This window comes from Cajanus cajan, chromosome 4, assembly GCF_000230855.2.
Source record: "Cajanus cajan strain Asha chromosome 4, NIPB_CcT2T_4, whole genome shotgun sequence".
Lineage (NCBI taxonomy): Eukaryota > Viridiplantae > Streptophyta > Magnoliopsida > Fabales > Fabaceae > Cajanus > Cajanus cajan.
The window spans coordinates 20,726,506-20,750,525 of NC_138520.1; the positions used below are offsets into that span (position 1 = coordinate 20,726,506).

The following is a 24,020-nucleotide window of genomic DNA, read 5'->3' on the forward strand; positions in this document are numbered from 1 at the left end:
TGGTATTTTCATCAAAATATTGTCGCCGAAAAGATGGTTCTCCTACCTCAACAGGTATCATTGCATCAGTGCCATATGTTAGCCGAAAGGGTGTTTCTTTGGTCGTGGACTGAGGCGTGCACCGATAAGCCCATAAAACCTCTAACAACTCCTCTGCCCAAGCTCCCTTGGCATCTCCCAATCTTTTCTTTAATTCACCAAGAATTACTTTATTTGCTGCTTCGGCCTGCCCATTGGCTTGCGGGTGTTCTACCGATGTGAATCTGTGCTTGATGCCGAGATCCTGAATGAACCGATTAAGTTTTTGATCGGTGAACTGCAAACCATTATCGGTTACAAGTGCATATGGAATGTCGAAGCGAGTATTGATGTTTTTCCACAAAAACTTTTGAACATTAGCAGCTGTGATACTAGCAAGTGGCTCGGCCTCAACCCATTTCGTGAAATAGTCTACAGCAACTAGCAAAAATTTGCACTGACCCTTGGCAATTGGGAAGGGTCCAAGAATATCCATACCCCACATTGCGAACGGTCAAGGTGAATTAATACCATGAAGTTCTTCAGCTGAAGCATGAATAAGGTTACCATGCCGTTGGCATGATATACAGTGTTTTACGAACGTTACACAATCTTCCCTGAGAGTAGGCCAATAGTATCCTGCCCGAAGCACCTTAGTGGCTAAAGTTCGTCCTCCCGAATGAAAACCGCATATCCCTTCATGAATCTCTCTCAATATATAATTGGCTTGCTCTTTATCAATGCATTTTAACAACGGAACCGAGAATCCTCTTCTATACAGCTCTCCTCCAACCACAATATATCTAGCAGCCTGCGTTCGGAGCTTTTTAGCAGCCGTTGGATCCGATGGTAGTTTACCATATTCAAGATGCTCCACTATCTCAGTGATCCATGTTCGAGCGGACTCCTGCACTGCCAAACATTCGGCAGCTACCACACTCGGTGCTTCAAGTTCCAAGTGAAGCGTGGTTCTCAACTGTCCGGGTTTTCTGGTACTGCTTGCCAACAAAGCCAACTGATCCGCCCTCTCATTGTTTTCTCTTGGGGTGTGCTTTACATGAACTTCTTCAAACATATCACGCATTTTTTGAAACAAATGATAATATTTTAACAAGTTCGCATCTTTTACTTGAAAATTATCATTCACCTGCTCGGCTACAATTTTTGAATCGGTCCAGCACTCCAATCGGCTAACTCCGATCTCTCGTGCAAGCCTTAAACCTGCCAACAGCGCTTCATACTCGGCCTGGTTATTTGAAGCTTTAAACGAAAACCGTAATGATTGTTCTAGAATCAATCCTGTTGGTCCTTCCAAAATTATTCCAGCTCCACTACCTTGATTGTTGTCGCCACCCGCCAAAACGGACATTGGCATTCGCGACGATGGTTGGACTCTTTTTTAGTTTTGAAAAATGATGGATTGTTAGAACGACTTATTCTCAAACTGAGACCTCATCGAACTAACAATTTTGTTGAATGATTCTCACCAATCCGTGTTAATCCCAAACGGGACCCTCCATGGATTAGTGGTTTTCGCAAAAAGGGGTTCTTGGAGTCGCCACCAATGTTTTACTCAAAACATTGGAAAAAGACATAAGGCAATTGATTTTCGCAAATCAACTTTGGCCATTACAACCAGAGTTGGGTAAGGGAGTCGATTACGTGTGGGGAAGGTGTTAGCACCCCACAACGCCCCTTTCGGGTTCCCTATGACGGATTATTTCATAAATAATAGCGTAAAATTACTAAACTACCCCTATTTATTAGAACGATTATAAGTAAACTATCTACATGATGAAAGTTTTAAACGTGCAATGCAACAATCAAAAAGCGATAAATGAAAGCGGTAAAAGAAAGGATTTGGAAAGAAACCTTCGAAGCGGGCTTTTATATATTCAAAAAGGAGTTAGGAGGCTTTTTGGCGCTCCTTCCCACTACACGTTCGCTCGCTCCTTTCCCTAAAAATAAATATTAACTATGGAAATCAAAGAGATTTCCCTTCGACTTGTTCGAGTCTCAAGCTAAAGGCTCGTGAACTCAAGAACTTAGTCGGATCAGCTCTCGGAGAGATTTCTAGGGTAGAGAATAGCTCAAAAACCCAAGAATACTCACCCAGAGGGTGGAGAAATGCTCCAAATGTGTGTAAGGACGAGCCAATGACGTCCTATTTATAGGATTGAGGCGCAGTACGGCCTAAGGAGTCAATACGGCCCGTACTGAGTTTTTGAACTACAGTACGGCCGTACTGAATTCAGTGCGGCCGTACTGAAGTTCAAAAACTTCAGTACGACCGTATTGATTTCATTATGGCCGTATTGTAGTTCAAATGGCTCAGTACGGCCGTACTGAACCTCTAGGAGGGCGTATTGAGCTCCAATCCTCACACACCCTTATTCTAAGCTACTCTAAGACTTCTAGACCTACAAAGAATCATCCTAGGGTCTTCCAGGAGTCCTTCCGGCTGACTTTCCTTCGGTCTTCGAGAGTCTTTGAGTGTACCGGTTGACAAGTAAAGGAGTTGACCCAATTGTCCGGGGAGTAAACCATCTTTCCGACTTGTAGTGTCTTCAGGTGGGAAAATTGTTGAGTAGCCTCTCCAGGTTGAGTTTACCCTCTCCAGGGTGAGTATTAGTCGTCGCCTCTCCAGGCTCGTGCATACCTCGGTGTTTCTGACGACCTCGGTAGCGTGAGTTTGCCCTCTCCAGGGTCTACATTCCTACGTGTTTCTGACGACGTTGGCAGCTGCATACCTCCGTGTTTCTGACGACGTCGGTAGCTGAGTATTAGTCGTCTCCTCTCCAGGCTCGTGCATACCTCGGTGTTTCTGACGACCTCGGTAGCGTGAGTTTGCCCTCTCCAGGGTCTGCATGCCTCCGTGTTTCTGACGACGTTGGCAGTTGCATACCTCCGTGTTTCTGACGACGTCGGTAGCTGAGTATTAGTCGTCGCCTCTCCAAGCTCGTGCATACCTCGGTGTTTCTGACGACCTTGGTAGCGTGAGTTTGCCCTCTCCAGGGTCTGCATGCCTCCGTGTTTCTGACGACGTTGGCAGCTGCATACCTCCGTGTTTCTGACGACGTCGATAGCTGAGTATTAGTCGTCGCCTCTCCAGGCTCGTGCATACCTCGGTGTTTCTGACGACGTCGGTAGCGTGAGTTTGCCCTCTCCAGGGTCTGCATGCCTCCGTGTTTCTGACGACGTTGGCAGCTGCATACCTCCGTGTTTCTGACGACGTCGGTAGCTGAGTATTAGTCGTCGCCTCTCTAGGCTCGTGCATACCTCGGTGTTTCTGACGACCTCGGTAGCGTGAGTTTGCCCTCTCCAGGGTCTGCATGCCTCCGTGTTTCTGACGACGTTGGCAGCTGCATACCTCCGTGTTTCTGACGACGTCGGTAGCTGAGTATTAGTCGTCGCCTCTCCAGGCTCGTGCATACCTCGGTGTTTCTGACGACCTCGGTAGCGTGAGCTTGCCCTCTCCAGGGTCTGCATGCCTCCGTGTTTCTGACGACGTTGGCAGCTGCATACCTCCGTGTTTCTGACGACGTCGGTAGCTGAGTACTTGTCGTCGCCTCTCCAGGCTCGTGCATACCTCGGGTTTTTTGACGACCTCGGTAACGTGAGTTTGCCCTCTCTAGGGTCTGCATGCCTCCGTGTTTCTGACGACGTTGGCAGCTGCATACCTCCGTGTTTCTGACGACGTCGATAGCTGAGTATTAGTCGTCGCCTCTCCAGGCTCGTGCATACCTCGGTGTTTCTGACGACCTCGGTAGCGTGAGTTTGCCCTCTCCAGGGTCTGCATGCCTCCGTGTTTCTGACGACGTTGGCAGCTGCATACCTCCGTGTTTCTGACGACGTCGGTAGCTGAGTATTAGTCGTCGCCTCTCCAGGCTCGTGCATACCTCGGTGTTTCTGACGACCTCGGTAGCGTGAGTTTGCCCTCTCCAGGGTCTGCATGCCTCCGTGTTTCTGACGACGTTGGCAGCTGCATACCTCCGTGTTTCTGACGACGTCGGTAGCTGAGTACTAGTCGTCGCCTCTCCAGGCTCGTGCATACCTCGGTGTTTCTGACGACCTCGGTAGCGTGAGTTTGCCCTCTCTAGGGTCTGCATGCCTCCGTGTTTCTGACGACATTGGCAGCTGCATACCTCCGTGTTTCTGACGACGTCGATAGCTGAGTATTAGTCGTCGCCTCTCCAGGCTCGTGCATACCTCGGTGTTTCTGACGACCTCGGTAGCGTGAGTTTGCCCTCTCCAGGGTCTGCATGCCTCCGTGTTTCTGACGACGTTGGCAGCTGCATACCTCCGTGTTTCTGACGACGTCGGTAGCTGAGTATTAGTCGTCGCCTCTCCAGGCTCGTGCATACCTCGGTGTTTCTGACGACCTCGGTAGCGTGAGTTTGCCCTCTCCAGGGTCTGCATGCCTCCGTGTTTCTGACGACGTTGGCAGCTGCATACCTCCATGTTTCTGACGACGTCGGTAGCTGAGTATTAGTCGTCGCCTCTCCAGGCTCGTGCATACCTCGGTATTTCTGACGACCTCAGTAGCGTGAGTTTGCCCTCTCCAGGGTCTGCATGCCTCCGTGTTTCTGACGACGTTGGCAGCTGCATACCTCCGTGTTTCAGACGATGTCAGTAGCTGAGTATTATTCGTCGCCTCTCCAGGCTCGTGCATACCTCGGTGTTTCTGACGACCTCGGTAGGGTGAGTTTGCCCTCTCCAGGGTCTGCGGTTTGCCTTCCCCAGGGTTGCATACCTCCGTGCTTCTGGTCACTTTGGTAGCGTGAGTTTGCCCTCTCCAGGGATTTGTGATGATTTTGTCTCCACAGTCCACGATGTTGCTTCAACGGTTTTTTTGATTTTGGTGCCGCTGAGGGCTGGATAACGCAGGGATCCGTCTAGGGGATGTGCAGTTACTCATAGGTTCTTGTGTCCCAACTTTCCATTGCGTAGTTGGTGCCCACTGGGGAAATTCTGATTCCTTGGGGATGCAGACACAAAGATGCTCTTTCTGAGGTGAGCGATGCCTTATTATTGGCTGACGTCCTTTCGACGTTGGTGGAGCATCCCGGTTATCCTTATTCGGGTGACTTTTTTGATTTTCTGGTTTTTTTGCCTCTGCGTAGGCTGTTATCCGCTGGGGGATTCTGTCGTATTGATCTTGATTGGCCTCTTCTGTTAGGCGGATTATCTTGACGTTCGGTGTTTAGCTGAATACCGAATTCCGCTTGGGGAATGGTTATTGATCTTTTTGGATTTTCTCTTTTTGAAGGAGTGCCTCTGAGTAGGCGAATGGGGATTGAGGATCTTATGTATCCCAGAGTATTATTTAGAAAGCCTCTTCAGGCTTAGCTTCACTCGTCGCTCGAGTTGGAAAGCTATCTTCCACTGAGGAAGTCTAAGTCCTTTGACTCGGATATTTTGTTTGGATGATCATGCTTCCATTGGGGAATCTTGCTGATCTTGCTCTGATAGCTTTCACTGGGAATTCGGCCCAAGAGTGCAAGCTGAGATGTCTCAGGGGAGTATTATTTCGGCAAGCCTCTCCAGGCTCAGTTATTCTGTACGACTGTTGGATTTTCTAAATTTTTTGCCTTTTTTGTCGATTTCGGCTTTTTCGGCTTTTTCTGTACAGAAATTAAAGTGCTAAAGAATTTTGAACTCGAAAGTGGAAAATTTCATTAATCAAACGGAATGAAATTGGTACAATGATGATAAAAAGAGTGGGGCACAGCCCGATCAATCAAAATAAACAAAAAGCAGGAAAACACAACAAATGGCCGGTCTTCATTCCTCTGCCGGCGGATCCTGTGGAGGGTTTGGGAAGCGACGATGCAGCCAGACTGACAAGTTGTCAAAATCCTGTCTCAGGGCGTCAATGTTGTGTTGCGCATTGTCGAATCGGGCGTCGATGCTCTGCTGCAACGCGTCGAAACGAGCATCAAAGTAGGCCCTGTCTTGCTGCGAGGTGTCGGCCTCTGTCTGCGGGTCCCCTTCACCCGGGAGCTCGATGTTCTAGAAAAGCTCACTGAAGGTGTCGTGGGTGGTCGCACGTACATATTGCCTCCCTGCCTTAGCAATGATCTTCATATTGAGCAGGGTGGCAGCATTGATAGGCTTGGGCGCCAACTCCCCCGCATCTACGACATCAGGGCACCCCCAAGTCTCGGCGAGTCGTGAAAGAAACGTAGAGACCAAAATGTATCCTCGCTGAGCGTCGCTGCCCTCTCTTGCCCCCAGATTCTTTATATGCTCGAGAAAAAAGAATCCGGGGTTGGCCTTCTGCCTGGTGGCCATGCAGTAAAGAGCTAGCAGATCCTGCCGCGTTACTGACTCTGGACTCTTCAGTCTGGCGTGGATGGAGCCGGTGATCAGCTTGTGGCAAATCCGGAGCGCAGTCGGGAGTCGGGTACCCTTTACTCCAGCGTGATAATCCATCTGACCCGTGACCTCTCTCCACATCTCGGTCGGGGTCAGATTATCAGGGCACTCACAGACGGCGTCCTGATATTCCAACTGATCGGCTCGCCGAAAGAAACCAGCCTGGACGTTGAATTCATCCAGTGTTAAGGAACGGTATCCTCCCTTCATCCAGAAGTCTACAGAGTAGACCGTTGCGCCGTAGCTGTTCGTCGACTCTGTGACACCGACGGTAGCCAGAAATTCCTTTGTCGCGGTTGGATAGATCTTAGGGTGGGGATCAAGGAGGAACCCCCATCCTATGGCATCGATGTAGCCTCTGACCTCATCTTCCCATTCCATTGCCCGAAGGATGCTGAAGTCGAGCACCCTCGACGGCTGGAAGACGAATGACTCGAGGAAATCCAACCTCTCTTGGTGTCGCGCGGTCATTTCAAGTTGCGCAGGGACCCTCTGCCTCTTCCTTGAAGACTCGGCCATTTTTTCGGAATCGGAGGGATCTCAAACACACTCACAGATAAAGTATGCAGAGGAATGAAGATGTTGTGATGAATGAGAGGAGGAGGGACGTATTTATAGAAAAAATTAGGTCAGTACGGCCCGTACTGATCTTACTGTTGATGTACAAAAGAATGGGCCAATACGGGCCGTATTGAATTCAATACGCCCGTATTGGTGTGGACGTTATGGCCAATACGGCCGTATTCATTTCAGTACGCCCGTATTGAGTTGAAAATTTGTTCATAACCCTAATTTTAGTACGGGCGTACTGAACATGGTACGGGCGCATTGTTTTTTCTGAAGTTCATTTTTTTTTTTCAATAAACAGAGAATAAGTGATCTTCCAGTACACCTATCATCTGTATGCATGTATGCGGTATGATGCACCTAATTCTATTTGATTTTTTTTCAAAAGAATTAACCGATGCGTTTCTTTGCTTGGATTTTTGCCATTCCTCTAGACGGGCTGTGCGCTGCCGATTTCTGTAACCGAGGAATGATGCGTGTTATATCGAGATTGGTGTCATCAACCCAGTGATCCTTCCCTTCCTTTAGAAGACGTATCAACCTTCCTATTGACCACTATATCTCCATGTTTCCACTAGATTATTCTAAAATCGTTTGGGACAAGAGAAAAGAAAGGAAAGATATTTTTGTTCAAAAGTTTGTGTTTTAGAGGGGATTATTATTGTTTTGAAAACGGTTTTTGTAAGAATGGCTGGCCAAGGTAGGCTCATGTGTTTAGGCTTGTTTGATTAAACACTTATGAAGTTAAGAAAGTCTTGTTATTGACGTTGTGATTCGACAACTTAGATAGTTTCCCTTGAACCTTTCTTTTTGAATTCAGCTCATGGTACCATCATGGATTTCTTTTGCTTTTTGATTGTCCTTATTTTTGCCTAAAACACCCCTTTGTGGCGTCTCAGCGGACCTTTGTTTTTGTTCATTTTTGCAACCCTAATTTTTGCCTAGATCACCCTTTCGTGGGATTCCTAGCGGGTTCTTTGCTCTTATTTTTGCGCAGCCCCCTTTTTAGGTTTCCTGCCGAGCTTTTTTTGTTTTTAGGATTTTGTCCTTAAAGGACTTCTTTTTTATCCATGATGGCACTTGTCGAGGCCAAGGAAAGGTGCTCCAAGTTGTCACACACACTTCCACATAAAAATGATGCGGGTTTATTGTTATTAAGACGATTTTAACCTCATTCATGCTTATTCAAACAGGGTTAAAAATAATGTGGTCTAAAAATTTATTGCAAGCAAGAAAAGAAGCAATAAGAACTAATAAAGAACGATTTTATTATAATTCTAGCGGAAACATGTGCCCTATCGAGGCTCGGGGGTCGGGCTGTCCCCGAGGAGTGATCTCTAACAGTCATCAGGTCTATACATCCCTATCGGAAAAAGAAGAGCACTTGATGACGACGACCGGCCTTGACGCTTGTGAACCGACCTTCCTAAAGATCTGGCTTAAAGAATGTCGAGAAGGATCTTGGTTCCTCTTCGTCCTTTGATCTTTATTAGGGTTGTATCCTAACCCTTGTTTCCCCGGATTATCCTTAATAATGGGTAGCTCGGGAATTCCTTGGGAATCCTTGCCAAGTCCTTGTCCAGGCAAGTATCCGTTCTTGGTGAGCATGTAGGCTACCTTCTTCATTTCTCGGGGAAACATTTCGACATTGGCAATCTCCAATGCTTGGAAGGCGGTCTCTAGAGCTTCCTCTGCTGCATCCACGTAAGGTATGGCAGATGGCTTGCTGATGAGTATGTCATCTTCGGCTTATACGGTCACCAGCTTGTCACCCACTATGAATTTGACTTTCTGGTGGAGCGTAGAGGGAACAGCTTTCGCATCATGAATCCAAGGTCGGCCGAGGAGACAGCTGTACGCGGGAGTAATGTCCATCACTTGAAATTCGACATTAAAGATGGTGGGTCCAATTTGGATTGGAAGATTGATTTCTCCCACCACTTCTCTTTTAGAACCGTCAAAAGCTCGGACGATCATGTTGCTCGGGCGCATTTGGATTCCCTTGATTGCCACTTGATCAAACGTTCTTTTTGGCATCAAATTCAAGGAAGATCCGTTATCCACCAAGACTTTAGCGATGTGATATTCCTTGCACTTTACAGAGATGTGCAAGGGCTTGTTGTGATTCGGTCCCTCAGCGGGGATTTCTTCATCGGTGAAAGTGAGGTGATCATTAGCCGTGATGTGACTAACAATCCCCTCAAACTTGTCTTGGGAGATAGTGTGCGACACGTACGTCTCGTTCAAGACTTTCAACAGAGCTTGCCGATGCGGTTCGAAGCTTAGGATCAACGACAACAGAGTAATCTTTGTTGGCGTCCTATGAAGTTGATCCACGATGGAGTACTCGCTCTGTCGGATATATTTTAACAGCTCGTCAGTCTCCTCCTCGGATTCTTTATTTTCCTCGGTTTTCTCTTTTTCTTTTTCCTTTCCTTTATTCTTGGGAGCTTTATCATGAAGATCTTCGGGAGTGTAGATCCTGCCACTCCTAGTCATGCCCCCAAGTCCAGCGATGTTAGAGATATCGCTGTCGGCAGAAGAATGGATGTCGTATATCCATGGCACAACTTTATTCGATTCGTAGGGAAAAGGTCTTGGAGTAGTGATCTTCAATGGTGTCGGACCTTCCCCTTTATTCGTCTTGATTACCAACAACGGAGTTTATGTGCGTTCGCTTGGCGCGGTTGTTGGCTTACACTTAATAACAAACGGCGTGCGATCCATTCTGAACATACGCATCGATTAATCCTTTCTTTTTATTAATGTTATTAATGAATTACTAGGAGAGATGTATGCAAATGAATGACTATGAAATGCAAAGGCAATTGAAAGATTTCATAGATCTTAAAAATTCGATTTATTAATCAAAGAAAGTGTACAACTCATTATACAATGCTTCGAAGCAAATTTTTACAAAATGAGAAAAGCCGATAGAAACCCACAGGCGGGTTCATGTTTCTTCTCCATTCAACTTCGGCTTCCTCTACATGACGGGCCATTGCTTCGGCTTGCGTATGGACCGCTTGGCTCATATTATCACTAATCTTTTGAGCGTCCTTCGCCTTTTGATGGCAGGCACGGGACTCTTCATGTGCACGTCCCATGCGAAGAAAGCATCTATAGCGGCATGGTCCACTGTGTTAGCGTGAAAGGGGAATAAGACTGTCCCAAACACGGCTAACGCTAGAGTCTTGTTGAAAGCTAACCAATCTCCCTCACCAGCTAAGGAAGAAAGGTGATCCTCAATCATAGCGAGCTTCCAACCTTTGATACTGCCGTTCCCCACTAAGGCAGATGATCGTGATGGTAGTTTGACTTGAGTAGAGACCCTCTCCACGGCCACATAATTACCATGAAAAACATAGACTCCTGCTGATCTGGGCCATCGCAACATGAGCTCGTACTCCTCGAGAGTAGGAACTAAGTCAAACTAGGGGAACTCGAAGCAATGCAGATCGAGACTCCAAAAGTGAACCAATGCTCTCAGAAAGGCCGGATCCACACATATCTTCATCAAATCGAGGACTCGTCCATATGATTTCTCGAACTCAACACGAGCCTCATGTGGCATCAAAGAACAGAGGTGGTCCAACCTCTCGGCACGGTATAACAAGAAGTCCACTTTCTTCAACTGCCCTTGCACTCCCCTAGATCCCTCCATGATCTTCGATAAGAATGCATGATATGAGATGATGGCGTTGAATATGCATGCATTGTGTTTATTCAACTAAGCATTATCATGTTTTCAGGATGCTCCTAAGATGATGCATGATATTGCTTGGTTTGGATAAATAATTTTTTTTTTTTTTTTGGTATTTTGTTTTTTGTATTTTTTGGGTGAAAAGGGAAACTACCTACATGAATGTGATGAGGGTAGATGTTAACACCATGTAATGGAATATTCTTATTCCTATTTATTCTTATTCTAAAAGGGGAATGTTGTATGTTTAAAGAATGCAATGTATGCTCAAACAATGTCACATAAACAATGCACAAACAATTCACTCATCCACGAACAGTCACGAGCGAATCACGAGGTAGGGGTATCCTGCAGACAAGTGCATATTCAAGGAGGTTCTAACTGTTCTCACCGGTCTAAGGCCCCCAAGGTGCCCCCATTATAGGGACCCAATCCCTCTCGTCGTAAGTCAATGGAAAGCTCAAACGCACTGTCGGACTTGAGTTCATGGTTTTCACCTTGAGTGATGCTTTCCGACAACAGTCTACGGGCACCTATAGACCCATTCGACAACCGGCCGTACTAACATCCACTCCCTATGGCTTTCCACTCATGCCCCCGGGTATAGAGGGAACTGTTGTGTGCAAAGGTTCGTGTGCAGTTTATATTTCAAACGATTGCGAAAATTTAAACACCCAACAGTTATTAAAGCCAATTAGGTAAAACATATTATCATACAAGCGAGGGGTAATGAAGTAATTTTAAACTATCATTTTAGAAATAATCCATCACTAAATGGGACTGACTCTCGAGGCTTCCCCAGTGAAGTCGCCATCTGTCGCCACCCGCCGAAACGGACATTGGCATTCGCGACGATGGTTGGACTCTTTTTTAGTTTTGAAAAATGATGGATTGTTAGAACGACTTATTCTCAAACTGAGACCTCATCGAACTAACAATTTTGTTGAATGATTCTCACCAATCCGTGTTAATCCCAAACGGGACCCTCCATGGATTAGTGGTTTTCGCAAAAAGGGGTTCTTGGAGTCGCCACCAATGTTTTACTCAAAACATTGGAAAAAGACATAAGGCAATTGATTTTCGCAAATCAACTTTGGCCATTACAACCAGAGTTGGGTAAGGGAGTCGATTACGTGTGGGGAAGGTGTTAGCACCCCACAACGCCCCTTTCGGGTTCCCTATGACGGATTATTTCATAAATAATAGCGTAAAATTACTAAACTACCCCTATTTATTAGAACGATTATAAGTAAACTATCTACATGATGAAAGCTTTAAACGTGCAATGCAACAATCAAAAAGCGATAAATGAAAGCGGTAAAAGAAAGGATTTGGAAAGAAACCTTCGAAGCGGGCTTTTATATATTCAAAAAGGAGTTAGGAGGCTTTTTGGCGCTCCTTCCCACTACACGTTCGCTCGCTCCTTTCCCTAAAAATAAATATTAACTATGGAAATCAAAGAGATTTCCCTTCGACTTGTTCGAGTCTCAAGCTAAAGGCTCGTGAACTCAAGAACTTAGTCGGATCAGCTCTCGGAGAGATTTCTAGGGCAGAGAATAGCTCAAAAACCCAAGAATACTCAGCCAGAGGGTGGAGAAATGCTCCAAATGTGTGTAAGGACGAGCCAATGACGTCCTATTTATAGGATTGAGGCGCAGTACGGCCTAAGGAGTCAATACGGCCCGTACTGAGTTTTTGAACTACAGTACGGCCGTACTGAAGTTCAAAAACTTCAGTACGGCCGTATTGATTTCATTATGGCCGTATTGTAGTTCAAATGGCTCAGTACGGCCGTACTGAACCTCTAGGAGGGCGTATTGAGCTCCAATCACACACCCTTATTCTAAGCTACTCTAAGACTTCTAGACCTACAAAGAATCATCCTAGGGTCTTCCAGGAGTCCTTCCGGCTGACTTTCCTTTGGTCTTCGAGAGTCTTTGAGTCTTATTTCCGACCCGGACAATTTTAGGGGTCTACAACTGTTTGAGGAACCGTCCACGTGTATCGTCCACAAACTATTCACAAAACAACCTTTCGGCTACAACTCATTGATAAAATCCACCAAGCACTGGGACCTGATCGGCCCTCTAGGCTGAAAACCAATGTCAAACTCCGATAACTCGATAGACCAAGCCATCATCCTTCCTGCCAATTCTGGTTTACGTAACACTTTAGCTATCGGGCAATCAGTTCGAACGACGATTTGGTGACTCTGGAAATATTGTCGGAGGCGCCGAGCGGTATGGACTAGCCCCAGTGCCACTTTTTCCAAGAGCTGGTACCTTGTCTCAGCCTCCTGTAGCATGCGACTGATGAAGTAAATAGGTTGCTGTCCCTCCCGTTCTTGAATTAGAGCTGTACTTATTGTATCATTTGATACACATAAATAGACCACAATTGGTAGTGTTGGATCAGGCTTAGAAAGTATAGGCGGCGAACCGAGACGTTCCTTTAGGGTCCGAAAAGCCTTTTCACATTCATCAGACCATTCAAATTTTTTCGCTTTTCTCAACAATCCCACCATGGGTTTCGTTATTTCGGCCAAACACGGGAGAAATCGTGACAACGCTGTAAGCCGACCTGCTAGTTGTTGAACTTGTTTAAGGTTCTAAGGGCTTATCATGTTGACGATTGCCATACACTTGTCAAGATTAGCTTCAATACCTCTCGCCGAAAGCATGAAGCCCAGGAATTTGCCTCCGGACACTCCAAATACGCACTTCTCCGGATTGAGCCGCATATCATACTTGCGCACCTGTTGGAATACTTCCGAAAGGTCCGTTACATGCCGATCGATGCTTCTGGATTTTACGACCATGTCATCCACGTACACTTCCATGTTCTTGCCTATTTGGTGTTGAAAAACTTTGTTCATCAACCTTTGGTACGTTGCCCCTGCATTTTTCAACCCAAACGGAATTACCTGATAGCAGTAATTGGCCGAATCGGTTATGAAGGCCGTCTTTTCCTCGTCACGTGTATGCATGGGAATTTGGTTATATCTCGAGTAAGCATCAAGAAAAGTCAACATTCCATGACCCGAGGCTCCATCAACTAATCGATCTATGTTTGGAAGTGGGTAAGCATCCTTAGGACATGCCTTGTTGAGACTTGTGTAATCAGTGCACATTCTCCACTTCCCATTTGACTTTTTTACCATTACTACATTTGCCAACCAAGTGGTGTAATGGACCTCCCGAATGAATCCGGCATCAAGCAACTTGGCAACCTCCGTTTCAACCGCAAGTTTTCTTTCGTTCCCCATTTTTCTTTTCCGCTGCGCGATCGGTCTTGCCTCGGCACAAATTGATAACTTATGACACATAACCTTCGGGTCTACACCCGGCATGTCAAAAGGTGTCCAGGCAAAAAGATCTTTATTCTCCACTATAACCTTACATAGGGTGAACGGTCGTCTTTAGACATATCGGCACCGATGTATGTAACCTGCTCAGGACGTGAACCTATCTGAAAATGTATTTTTGACTCAATCGGCTCCACACGCTCTTCATTATTCATTCTTGGATCAAGATCCCACACAGCCTCCTCTAGAAGTGCCGAAGCGTTCACATCATGTATTCTGTTTGATTTAGATTTTCTTTCTTCCAACGGTAAAACTCGCAAACTAGCATAATAGCATTCTCTAACAGCCTTCTGATCGGCGTGAATTGTGATTATTTTCCCTTTGTCGGATGGAAACTTCATCGCCAAATGTGGTGTTGAGACGATAGCCCCCAATGCATTCAAAGACGGTCTGCCGAGGAGGATATTATATGAAGTGCTAGCATCCACCACAATATATTTTACTTGAACTTCTCTGCTTTCTTGTTCGTCAAAACAAAAGCGTGTGAAGAGTTTAATGTAACCCCTGGTACTGACCCTCTCCCCTGCAAAACCAACCAACGGATCGTCATAGGGAAGCAATTCTTTTTCAGAAATGCCCAACTGCTTGAATGTGTTCCAATATATAATATCTGCCGAACTGCCATGGTCGATCAATGTTTTCTTGACGATGCAATTGTGGATTTCTACACTGATAACCATCGGATCGTCTTGCTCCGGATCAATGCCTTTGAAGTCAGCATCAGTGAAGGTTATTGCTGGCAACTGCCGAGAAGACTGTCTATGAACAGTATTGACCGATCAGATAGCTCGGAGATGTCTCTTTTGGGCTGAAGAAGTGGTGCCTCCACCCGCAAATCCACCAGCAATAGTATTAATAACCCTCCTATGTGAAGGTGTCGAGTCATCTTTTCTTTTGCGCGACCTGCTTCTTTCATGCCGAGCTCTATCAAAGGTTTTATCAGAACGATCTTGCCTGTGCCGATCTTGATATCTGGGTTGATATGAGCGAGTTTGGGACGAACCTGACCGGTCCACAAAATTATGCAATTTTCCTTGCTTAATCAAGTCTTCAATCTTGTCTTTAAGGGCCGCACATTCATCAGTTGAGTGTCCATGATTGCGATGATACCGACAAGATTTGCTAATATCCGCGCGTGGTGGAGTGGACGCTTTCTTCGGAATTGTTAACACTTCGGAAGCCAAAGCCTGTTCGAGTACCGCCGCACGATTGGTATTAAGCGGAGTGTATTGAGTGTATTTCGGACCCCGAATAGGCCGCTCCCGAAGGGATATTTCTTTGCCTCGCCCCCTGTATGGTTGTTCTACCGATCTCTCGGGTTTAGCAGACTGCTCGGCTCGGGCTTGATTTCTAAATTCTGCCAACTCCTCCATCTGCATGTATTTATCAGCCCTCCTACGTAGATCATTCATGTTCGAAGGAGGCTTTTTACAAATGCTGTTGACAAATGGGCCTGGCTTCAATGCTGTTGTAAGATGATGTAGTGCCACAACTGGGTTGAGATCTTTGATTTCCAAAGCAGCCTTGTTGAACCGGTCCATAAACGCCCGAAGAGACTCCTTTTTATCCTGTCTAAGACCAACCAGAGATAAAGACGTTAGTCTATGAGGGCGACTTATTGCGAATTGGATAGTGAACTGTGATGACAATGTATTGAAGGAATCGATTGAGTTGGGTGGGAGACGAGTGAACCAACTGAGAGCTCTGCCTTTGAGGGACGTGGGAAAAATCCGACACAACGCAGCGTCATCTGTCGTACTTAGAGTTACCTGTGTCAGAAAAACATCTAAATGTTCATCAGGATCAGTAGTACCATCATATTTGTCAATAGGCAAAGCCTTCCAATTATCCATTAAAGGGAGTTGCATAATAGAGGGAGTAAACGGATGTCGGTGTGATCCGACAGTGGTCATATCTGCAGGACGACCCACAGTAGGTAAATCCGAAGGGAACTTCTGATGGAGGACCATCCAAGGAAGAGGAATACATGAAGGCCATTGGACCTTTGACAAGGTCCATGGTAAGGAAGCTAGAAGAGACATCTAAGGAGGAGGTGCTTCTTAGACCCTTGCTCACCATGAGCATTGTGTACTTTTCTCCTTAGTAGTATCTTGAGTAGTCCCATTGTATATATTGTATATAGTAGACTTTGTATAGGATTGTTTTGCCTTTGTATTTTGGAGGCACCTTTTTCTTTTTAGAAGTAGGCATAGGAGTGGCATTAGTAGACTAAAGTGTGCTCCTAGCATTTTAGCCAAATGTGGTCTTAGGATAAAGGTTTTACATATTGGACTCATTTAACTCCTAATTTTTCATAGATTTGCTTTAGCTAGGTTCCATTCACATTGAATGAACCTAACTAAACCAAATGAACCATTTTCAAACCGGGTGGAGTTAAATGAAACCAATCAAAACCGTCCACACCTTTGTGTTCACACCTTGTGTTCACATTGGTGCACACTTGGCCAAATGCTTGGACCTCTTTTCTCTCCTACACAAGGGCGGTTTAGGAAGGCTCAACCATGGTTCTTAGTGAACCATGGTCTAGCCTTTTCTTGCTCCCTAAGTTGGACGGACCCAACCATGGTTCCTAGTGAACCATGATCTAGTCTAGCTTAACCCCTAGGTGGCCACGCCTATATAGCCTCAAATTTTCACTTGTATGACACTTTTGGCATTAATGAGAATTGAGTATTCAGATTAGAGATCAGATTTCTCTCCTCCCAAAGGTCCTAAACCTCTTTGTGCAAAACCAATCTCTTATCACTTTTTCCAAAGACAAGTGTGGCGGGTTGAAGAATGCTTATCCCTTCACCAAGAGTGGCGCATTCTTGAGAGGCTTCTCCACCATCTTAAGGTGGCCGTGAGGTTCCTCCCTCCATTGGAGCCTTACACAAGCATTGGAAGGATTCTAGGAGCCAAAGATCTAGGGAGAGACTTGAAGGAAGCTACATCAATCCGGCCCCCTCCAAAGTTCTTCCATCATTTGGTATCATGAGCTAGGACTCCAAGTAATCCGATTCCCTTGCTTTCTTTCTTTTCTTTTGCATGTCTTGAATCATCTTGGTAGAGTCTTGTTGCTGTTCTCCTTGTCTTCTTTTTCCTTTTTGAGTCTTGGTATGTTCTTGGAGTGATTCTTGAGTCACATTTATAAATCTATAGAATTCACTCACATTGTCTTGCTTTTCTTGGTTCATTTTTGATAATTCTTGTGAATCAATCTTGGTATGTACTGTAGGTACTCTTTGTTTGTCTTTCTATATGAATTAGGATTGTTTTTATCTTCTTTTGAATTCCTATGGTATTCGGTCTTAAAAGAAAGTTCAAGAAAGAAACAAGAATGCATGCTTTTTCTTTTTGTAATCTACTAGTTTTGTCTTAGTTGTCATGTGTAGTTCTTTTTTTTGTCATTGCATCCGTGTTGTCCCATTTTTCTTTTTCAATCTTGTTCAATGAAAGCCTGTTCTTGAATGTGTCATTGCTGGTTGCATGATTAAATCATTCTTAGAGTGCTCACCAATTAATTCCTATGCATGTTATTAGACCTAACATGTTCTAGAGTCATTTTTGTGAAATTCGTTGCTATTAGTTTCATAGCAATATATGACCAGCAATTCTGTGGTGTGTCTTGTGCTTGCTTTGATTAAAGAAAAATTGAGAAAGAAGTGCATAGAAAACGCCTATTAAGTGTGCTAAAAGAAGTGACAAAATTAAATAAAAACTAGTCACAAAAGTGCTGAAAATTTTGGTCTAAAAGTGCACTTGTATTTTCTTCTCTTCTTTCTCTCCTTTTCTCCACTTGTTTTGGAAACCTTTTTGATGTAATTGGCCTCTGTCCAGTGCTTAATATTCTGTGTTTAAAGGAAAGAAAAGAAAGAAAAAGATTTCAAAAAGCAAAGAAAAAGAAAAAGAAAGCAAAAGAAAAGAAACTAGAAAAATTCAAGCTGAAAATTTGACAATTTTGTAGCACTTGGCCTAGTGAATTTGTGTGAATTTTTCATGCGGTTTCCTTCTCTTTACAGTGGCTGAAAAGAACTTTTAAATCATCATAGCATTGCACAAAATTTTATTTTGGTTTTTGTAATCAAATCTAGTGCCATTCTTAGGCAATTCTTTTGAGTGCTAGCCTTGAAATTAGCCTTATTTGTTGCTTTGTGTCTTCTTTGGCTCTCTTTGTTTGTCACATCAATTCCCATGAGAGTTTTGCCTATCCTAAATTGTGCTTTTCAGTTTTACTTCTTTGGCTTCTTTCCTCTCTTGTGTTGCTTGCTAAACTTGGTGAAACTATAAGCCTTGTTCAATCTATTACACTTGGAAGGAAGGTATAATTGAGGCATATTGGTTGACCTCAAAGGAGCTTAGCCTTGAAGGAGGATTGAGGTACAAACTGCTGAGTGAAACACCTTTTTGGAGGCTAACTTGTTTGCTCATTTTGCAGCCAAGACTTGCTTGAATTTTCAGGTACATTCTGGTGCAAAGTGGTGGCGGTTTTGAGTAGAGTTTGGTGGCGGCTTTGGTGCCTTTTGGTGGCGGCCTTAGTGGCAATTTTGTGGCTGTTTGTAAGACCTTGAAAAGGATTTGATTCTAGCCAATTTGGGGCACATCCCTGGACTAGAGGCTGTCCCAAACTGTCCAGCTATTTTGGTGGAAGAGTGGCCAAGAAGAACTTTTGTTTTGTATTGCTTATTTGAGTTGTAATTTCATCACTTAGCTTGAATAGTTTTGTGTCAACTTTCTTTGTATTCAACTTGCATTTAGGGGTGGCTGTTTGGACATTAAGTAAGCTCCCCCACCTCCTAAATAGTCCTACTTAATTTCTATTAGCCTCGATTAGTGCTTGTGGAAGGGTCCCCAAAGGCTTTAAGTGCCACCTTGGGCTTCCACTAGGAACCGGCTAGATTTAGTTTTAGCTTTCATAAACCGGATTTCTAGGTTGGTGAAAGTGTCCCAAAAAGCCTTAGGTGCTACTTGGACTTTCACCTTAGGATAAGCGACTAGTATATGCTTTATTTGCTTTCATTTTAATTGTTTAGCTCCTAGGTTCGTTTAGAAGGCTTCTATTGCCTACTAGGGGTTTCGTGCACACACACACACTACTTTACTTGTCTTGTGTGGAACTTTGTTTTGTAAGAAAAGTACAAAGGGGTTTAGTAATTTCCACTTGAAGAGGCTTGGTTATTAAGTGGCTCCTTGTAGCTCACCTCCCTTGATAGTGCAACTTGTATACTTAGACCTCTAAGTACTTAGTACTACACCAAAAAAAAAAAAAAAACTACAAGCTTTTGTGAAAACTTTTATCACTCACTTTGCAATTTTCAAAGACTTGTGAAAACCTTTTACCTTGCAAAAATGAGTGATCATTCTCATAATAGTAGTGTGCATGGTCATCACTCCCCTAAGAGCCATAAGAGTACTAAGGAAGAACTTAGGGAACTTAAGGAATACATTAGGAAAAAAGAACTAGAAAATGAAAAAAACAATGAAACAATTAGAGAGTTGTTAAATAAACTTGTTGTGGGTGAGACTAGCAAACCCCACGGCCATGAGGGTCATGGACCTTCTAGGCCCAAAGGCTATCACTCGCACACACATTCACTAACAAGTGAAGGGTTGCATAGTAGTCATCATGATGATGGTTACTACCAAAGACCCCCTAGGCACCATAGGCCTAAGCATGAAACAACTCCTAAAGAACCTAGGTTTGACCTTCCTCCCTTCCATGGCAAGGATAGTGTGGATGACTATTTAGATTGGGAGATGAAGGTTGAACAACTCTTCACTTGCCACAATGTAGGTGAAGACCGAAAGGTTCCCATGGCTACTCTTAGCTTTCAAGGGTATGCCATGTATTGGTGGACTTCCCTAGTTAGAGAAAAATAAATTCATCATGAGCCTCCAATCCAATATTGGAATGAGCTAAGGAGTGCCTTGAGGAGAAGGCACATTCCTCCATACATTGAGAGGGAGTTAATGGACAAGCTCCAAAGACTCCAACAAAGAAATTTGAGTGTTGAGGAATATAGGCAACAAATGGAGTTGCTTATGATGAGAGCGGGAATTAGGGAGGAAGAAAGAACCACCATAGCTAGGTTTCAAAATGGCTTAAACCTAGAGATTAGGGATAAAGTTGAGCTATTGCCCTATAGAGACCTAAATGAACTAGTTCAACTTTGTGTGAGGGTAGAACAACAATTAAAAAGAAAACCTAGTTTTAGGAAGGAAACTACCCCCTACCCTAAGAAAGACTTCAAGAAGGAGGGTACCCCCTCCTATTCAAAGGATAAGTCACTAAAAGAGAAACCTAAGGAAAGACCTTCCCATGATACTAGGACTAGCTCCATAAAATGTTTTAAGTGCTTAGGAAGGGGACACATAGCTTCCCAATGCCCTACAAAAAAAACCATGATCATTAGGGGCAATGAGATCCTAAGTGAGGAGAGCACTTCATCTTCTTCATCCTCCTCAAGTGAAGAAGACGAAAGCCATAGTTCTAGTGAGGAAGCACCATGTGAGGGTGATCTATTAATTGCCCATAGATTGTTGACTAACCAACTTAAGGAACAAGACCAATCACAACGAGAGAATCTCTTTCATTCTAGATGCAAGATTTTCAAGAAAACATGTTCTCTCATTGTTGATAGTGGCTCTTGTAACAATTTTGTAAGCCAAAGGTTAGTTGATAAGCTTAACTTGACTACTATAGCCCATCCTAAATCTTACAAACTCCAGTGGCTTAATGAGGATGGACCTATAGAAGTCAAAGATCAAGTAAATGTGCCCTTTTCCATTGGGAAGTACAAAGATGAAATTTTATGTGATATCATTCCCATGGATGCAAGTCATATTTTACTTGGTAGACCGTGGCAACATGATAGACAAGCCATCCATGATGGTGTCACCAATAAGATCCGCCTAGTCCATCTAGGTAAAAAGCATACCTTGATCCCTCTTACACCTTCCCAAGTGTTAGAAGATCAAGTGGCCATGAAAAAGAAAATTGAGGAAGAAAAAAAAGAGGAAGAGAAGGTCATAGAGTTGGAAGGAAGTGTCCCTTCCAAGGTAGTTGTTCCTAGGAGTCAATTTTCTATAAATCATTCCATTAAACAATGTCTCCTAGTTGATCAACCTCTTTTCCTTCTCTATGCTAAAGAGACACTTGCTGCCACAAATTTTGGATTTGAGTCTCTACCAAAGGGGGTTCAAAACCTTTTAAAGGAATTTGATGACCTATTTCCCAAAGAAGTTCCAAGTGGGCTTCCTCCTTTAAGGGGAATAGAACATCAAATTGATTTGGTTCCCGGGGCAAGCCTACCCAATAGGCCCGCCTATAGGACCAACCCCCAAGAAACAAAAGAAATAGAGACCCAAGTTGAAGATTTGATGAAGAAGGGATGGGTTCAAAAGAGCTTAAGCCCTTGTGCTGTGCCGGTTCTTTTAGTTCCAAAGAAAGATGGGACTTGGAGAATGTGCACGGATTGTCGAGCTATAAATAATATAACCATTAAGTATAGGCATCCAATCCCTAGGTTAGATGACATGCTAGATGAGTTGCATGGAGCACTCATATTTTCTAAAATTGATCTTAAGAGTGGTTATCATCAAATAAGGATCAAGGAAGGAGATGAATGGAAAACCGCTTTTAAAACCAAGTTTGGATTATATGAATGGTTAGTCATGCCTTTTGGTTTGACCAATGCTCCTAGCACCTTTATGAGGTTAATGAACCATATCTTAAGGGATTGTATAGGTAGATTTGTAGTTGTTTATTTTGATGATATCCTAATCTATAGTAAAAGCCTTAAAGAACACCTAGAACACCTTAGAAATGTCTTGCTTCTTCTTAGGGAAAACCATCTCTATGCTAACTTAGAAAAATGCATATTTTGCCAAGAAAGTGTGAATTTCTTAGGGTTTATAGTTAGCAAGGAGGGGGTTAAGGTGGACCCCGAGAAGGTTAGAGCCATCCAAGAGTGGCCTACCCCTAAGAATGTGGGAGACATTAGGAGTTTCCATGGTTTAGCAAGCTTCTATAGGAGGTTTGTTAAAGACTTCTCCACCATAGCATCTCCTCTTAATGAGTTGGTCAAGAAGGATGTGCCTTTTGTATGGGGGGAGAAGCAAGAGAAGGCTTTTCATAACTTAAAAGACCAACTTACACATGCACCTATTCTAGCTCTTCCAAACTTTTCTCAAACTTTTGAGCTAGAATGTGATGCAAGTGGTTTAGGGATAGGTGCGGTCCTACTTCAAGGTGGCCACCCCATTGCTTATTTTAGTGAAAAACTTAGAGGTCCCACCTTGAATTACCCCACCTATGATAAAGAGCTCTATGCTCTTATAAGAGCCCTCAAAACTTGGGAGCATTATTTAGTGACTAAAGACTTCATCATTCATACCGATCATGAGTCACTAAAGTATTTGAGAGGGCAAGGTAAGTTAAATAAGAGACATGCTAAGTGGGTAGAATATTTAGAGAAATTTCCATATGTGATCAAGTACAAGAAGGGAAAAAGTAATGTGGTGGCCGATGCCCTTTCTAGAAGATACACATTACTTACTACCTTGAGTTCCCAAATTCTTGGATTTGACAACATTAGGGAATTGTATGAAAATGATCTAGATTTTCAGTCCACTTACAAGCAATGTCTTAAAAGGGCCTTTGATGGATTCTACATCAATGATGGGTACTTGTATAAAATGGGAAAGATTTGCATACCCAAAGGATCCATTCGAAAGCTCTTAGTAAAGGAAAGTCATGAAGGAGGTCTCATGGGCCATTTTGGAGTTGATAAAACTCTAAGTTTTGTAAAAGAAAAATTTTATTGGCCACACATGAGAATAGATGTCCAAAGGCATTGCTCAAAATGCATAGCTTGTTTACAAGCTAAATCAAGAGTTATGCCTCATGGACTCTATACACCTCTACCTATAGCTAGCACCCCTTGGGAAGACATTAGCATGGATTTTGTACTTGGTCTCCCAAGAACCCAAAGGGGTTATGATTCTATCTTTGTGGTAGTGGACCGATTTTCAAAGATGGCTCACTTTATTCCATGCCACAAGGTAGATGATGCTAGCCATATCTCAAGACTATTCTTTAAAGAAGTTGTGAGATTACATGGAATCCCTAAAACAATAGTCTCGGATAGGGATGTTAAGTTCCTTAGTCACTTTTGGAAAACACTTTGGGAAAAACTAGGAACTCAACTTCTATTTTCTACTACTTGTCACCCACAAACCGATGGGCAAACTGAAGTAGTAAATAGATCCTTATCTACTCTATTGAGGGTCATTTTAAAGAACAACAAGAAGTCTTGGGATGAACATCTTCCTCATATAGAGTTTGCATATAATAGGGTAGTCCACAAGACTACCAATCTTTCTCCTTTTGAGGTTGTTTATGGCTTTAACCCTCTCACACCTTTGGATATACTTCCTTTGCCTAGTACTTCTTCTTATGTTCACAAAGAAGGAGTTTCTAAGGCTGATTTTATAAGAAAACTCCATGAGAAGGTTAAAGACCACATAGAAAAACAAACTCAAAAATATATGGAATACAACAACAAAGGGAGAAAACAAATTATTTTTGAGGAAGGAGACTTAGTTTGGCTTCATTTGCGAAAGGAAAGATTTCCTACTCAAAGGAAGTCTAAACTAAGTCCGAGAGGAGATGGTCCATTCAAAGTACTCCAAAGAATAAATGAAAATGCCTACAAAATAGATTTACCTTCTGATTATGGTGTTAGTAGTACATTTAATGTTTGTGATCTTATGCCTTTTTTAGGGAATGCTAACATGGATGATGAAGAGGTAGATCTGAGGACAGATCCTTCCCAAGAAGGAGGGTATGATGGAGGACCATCCAAGGAAGAGGAATACATGAAGGCCATTGGACCTTTGACAAGGTCCATGGTAAGGAAGCTAGAAGAGACATCTAAGGAGGAGGTGCTTCTTAGACCCTTGCTCACCATGAGCATTGTGTACTTTTCT

General features: G+C 43.7%; 1 protein-coding gene across 1 annotated transcript; it reads right to left on the reverse strand.

Annotated features, from left to right (window-relative positions):
• Positions 1-532: 532 nt before the first annotated feature.
• On the reverse strand, positions 533-1,102 carry LOC145957230 (uncharacterized). The gene has a single exon (XM_083073453.1). It carries the CDS (start codon positions 1,100-1,102, stop codon positions 533-535), a length of 570 nt encoding a protein of 189 aa, XP_082929579.1.
• Between the last annotated feature and the right edge of the window lie 22,918 nt (positions 1,103-24,020).

Coding starts and splice junctions, on each gene's coding strand:
- LOC145957230 (XM_083073453.1), bottom strand. CDS start 1,102: ATGCGTGATATGTTTGAAGAAGTTCATGTAAAGCACACCCCAAGAGAA.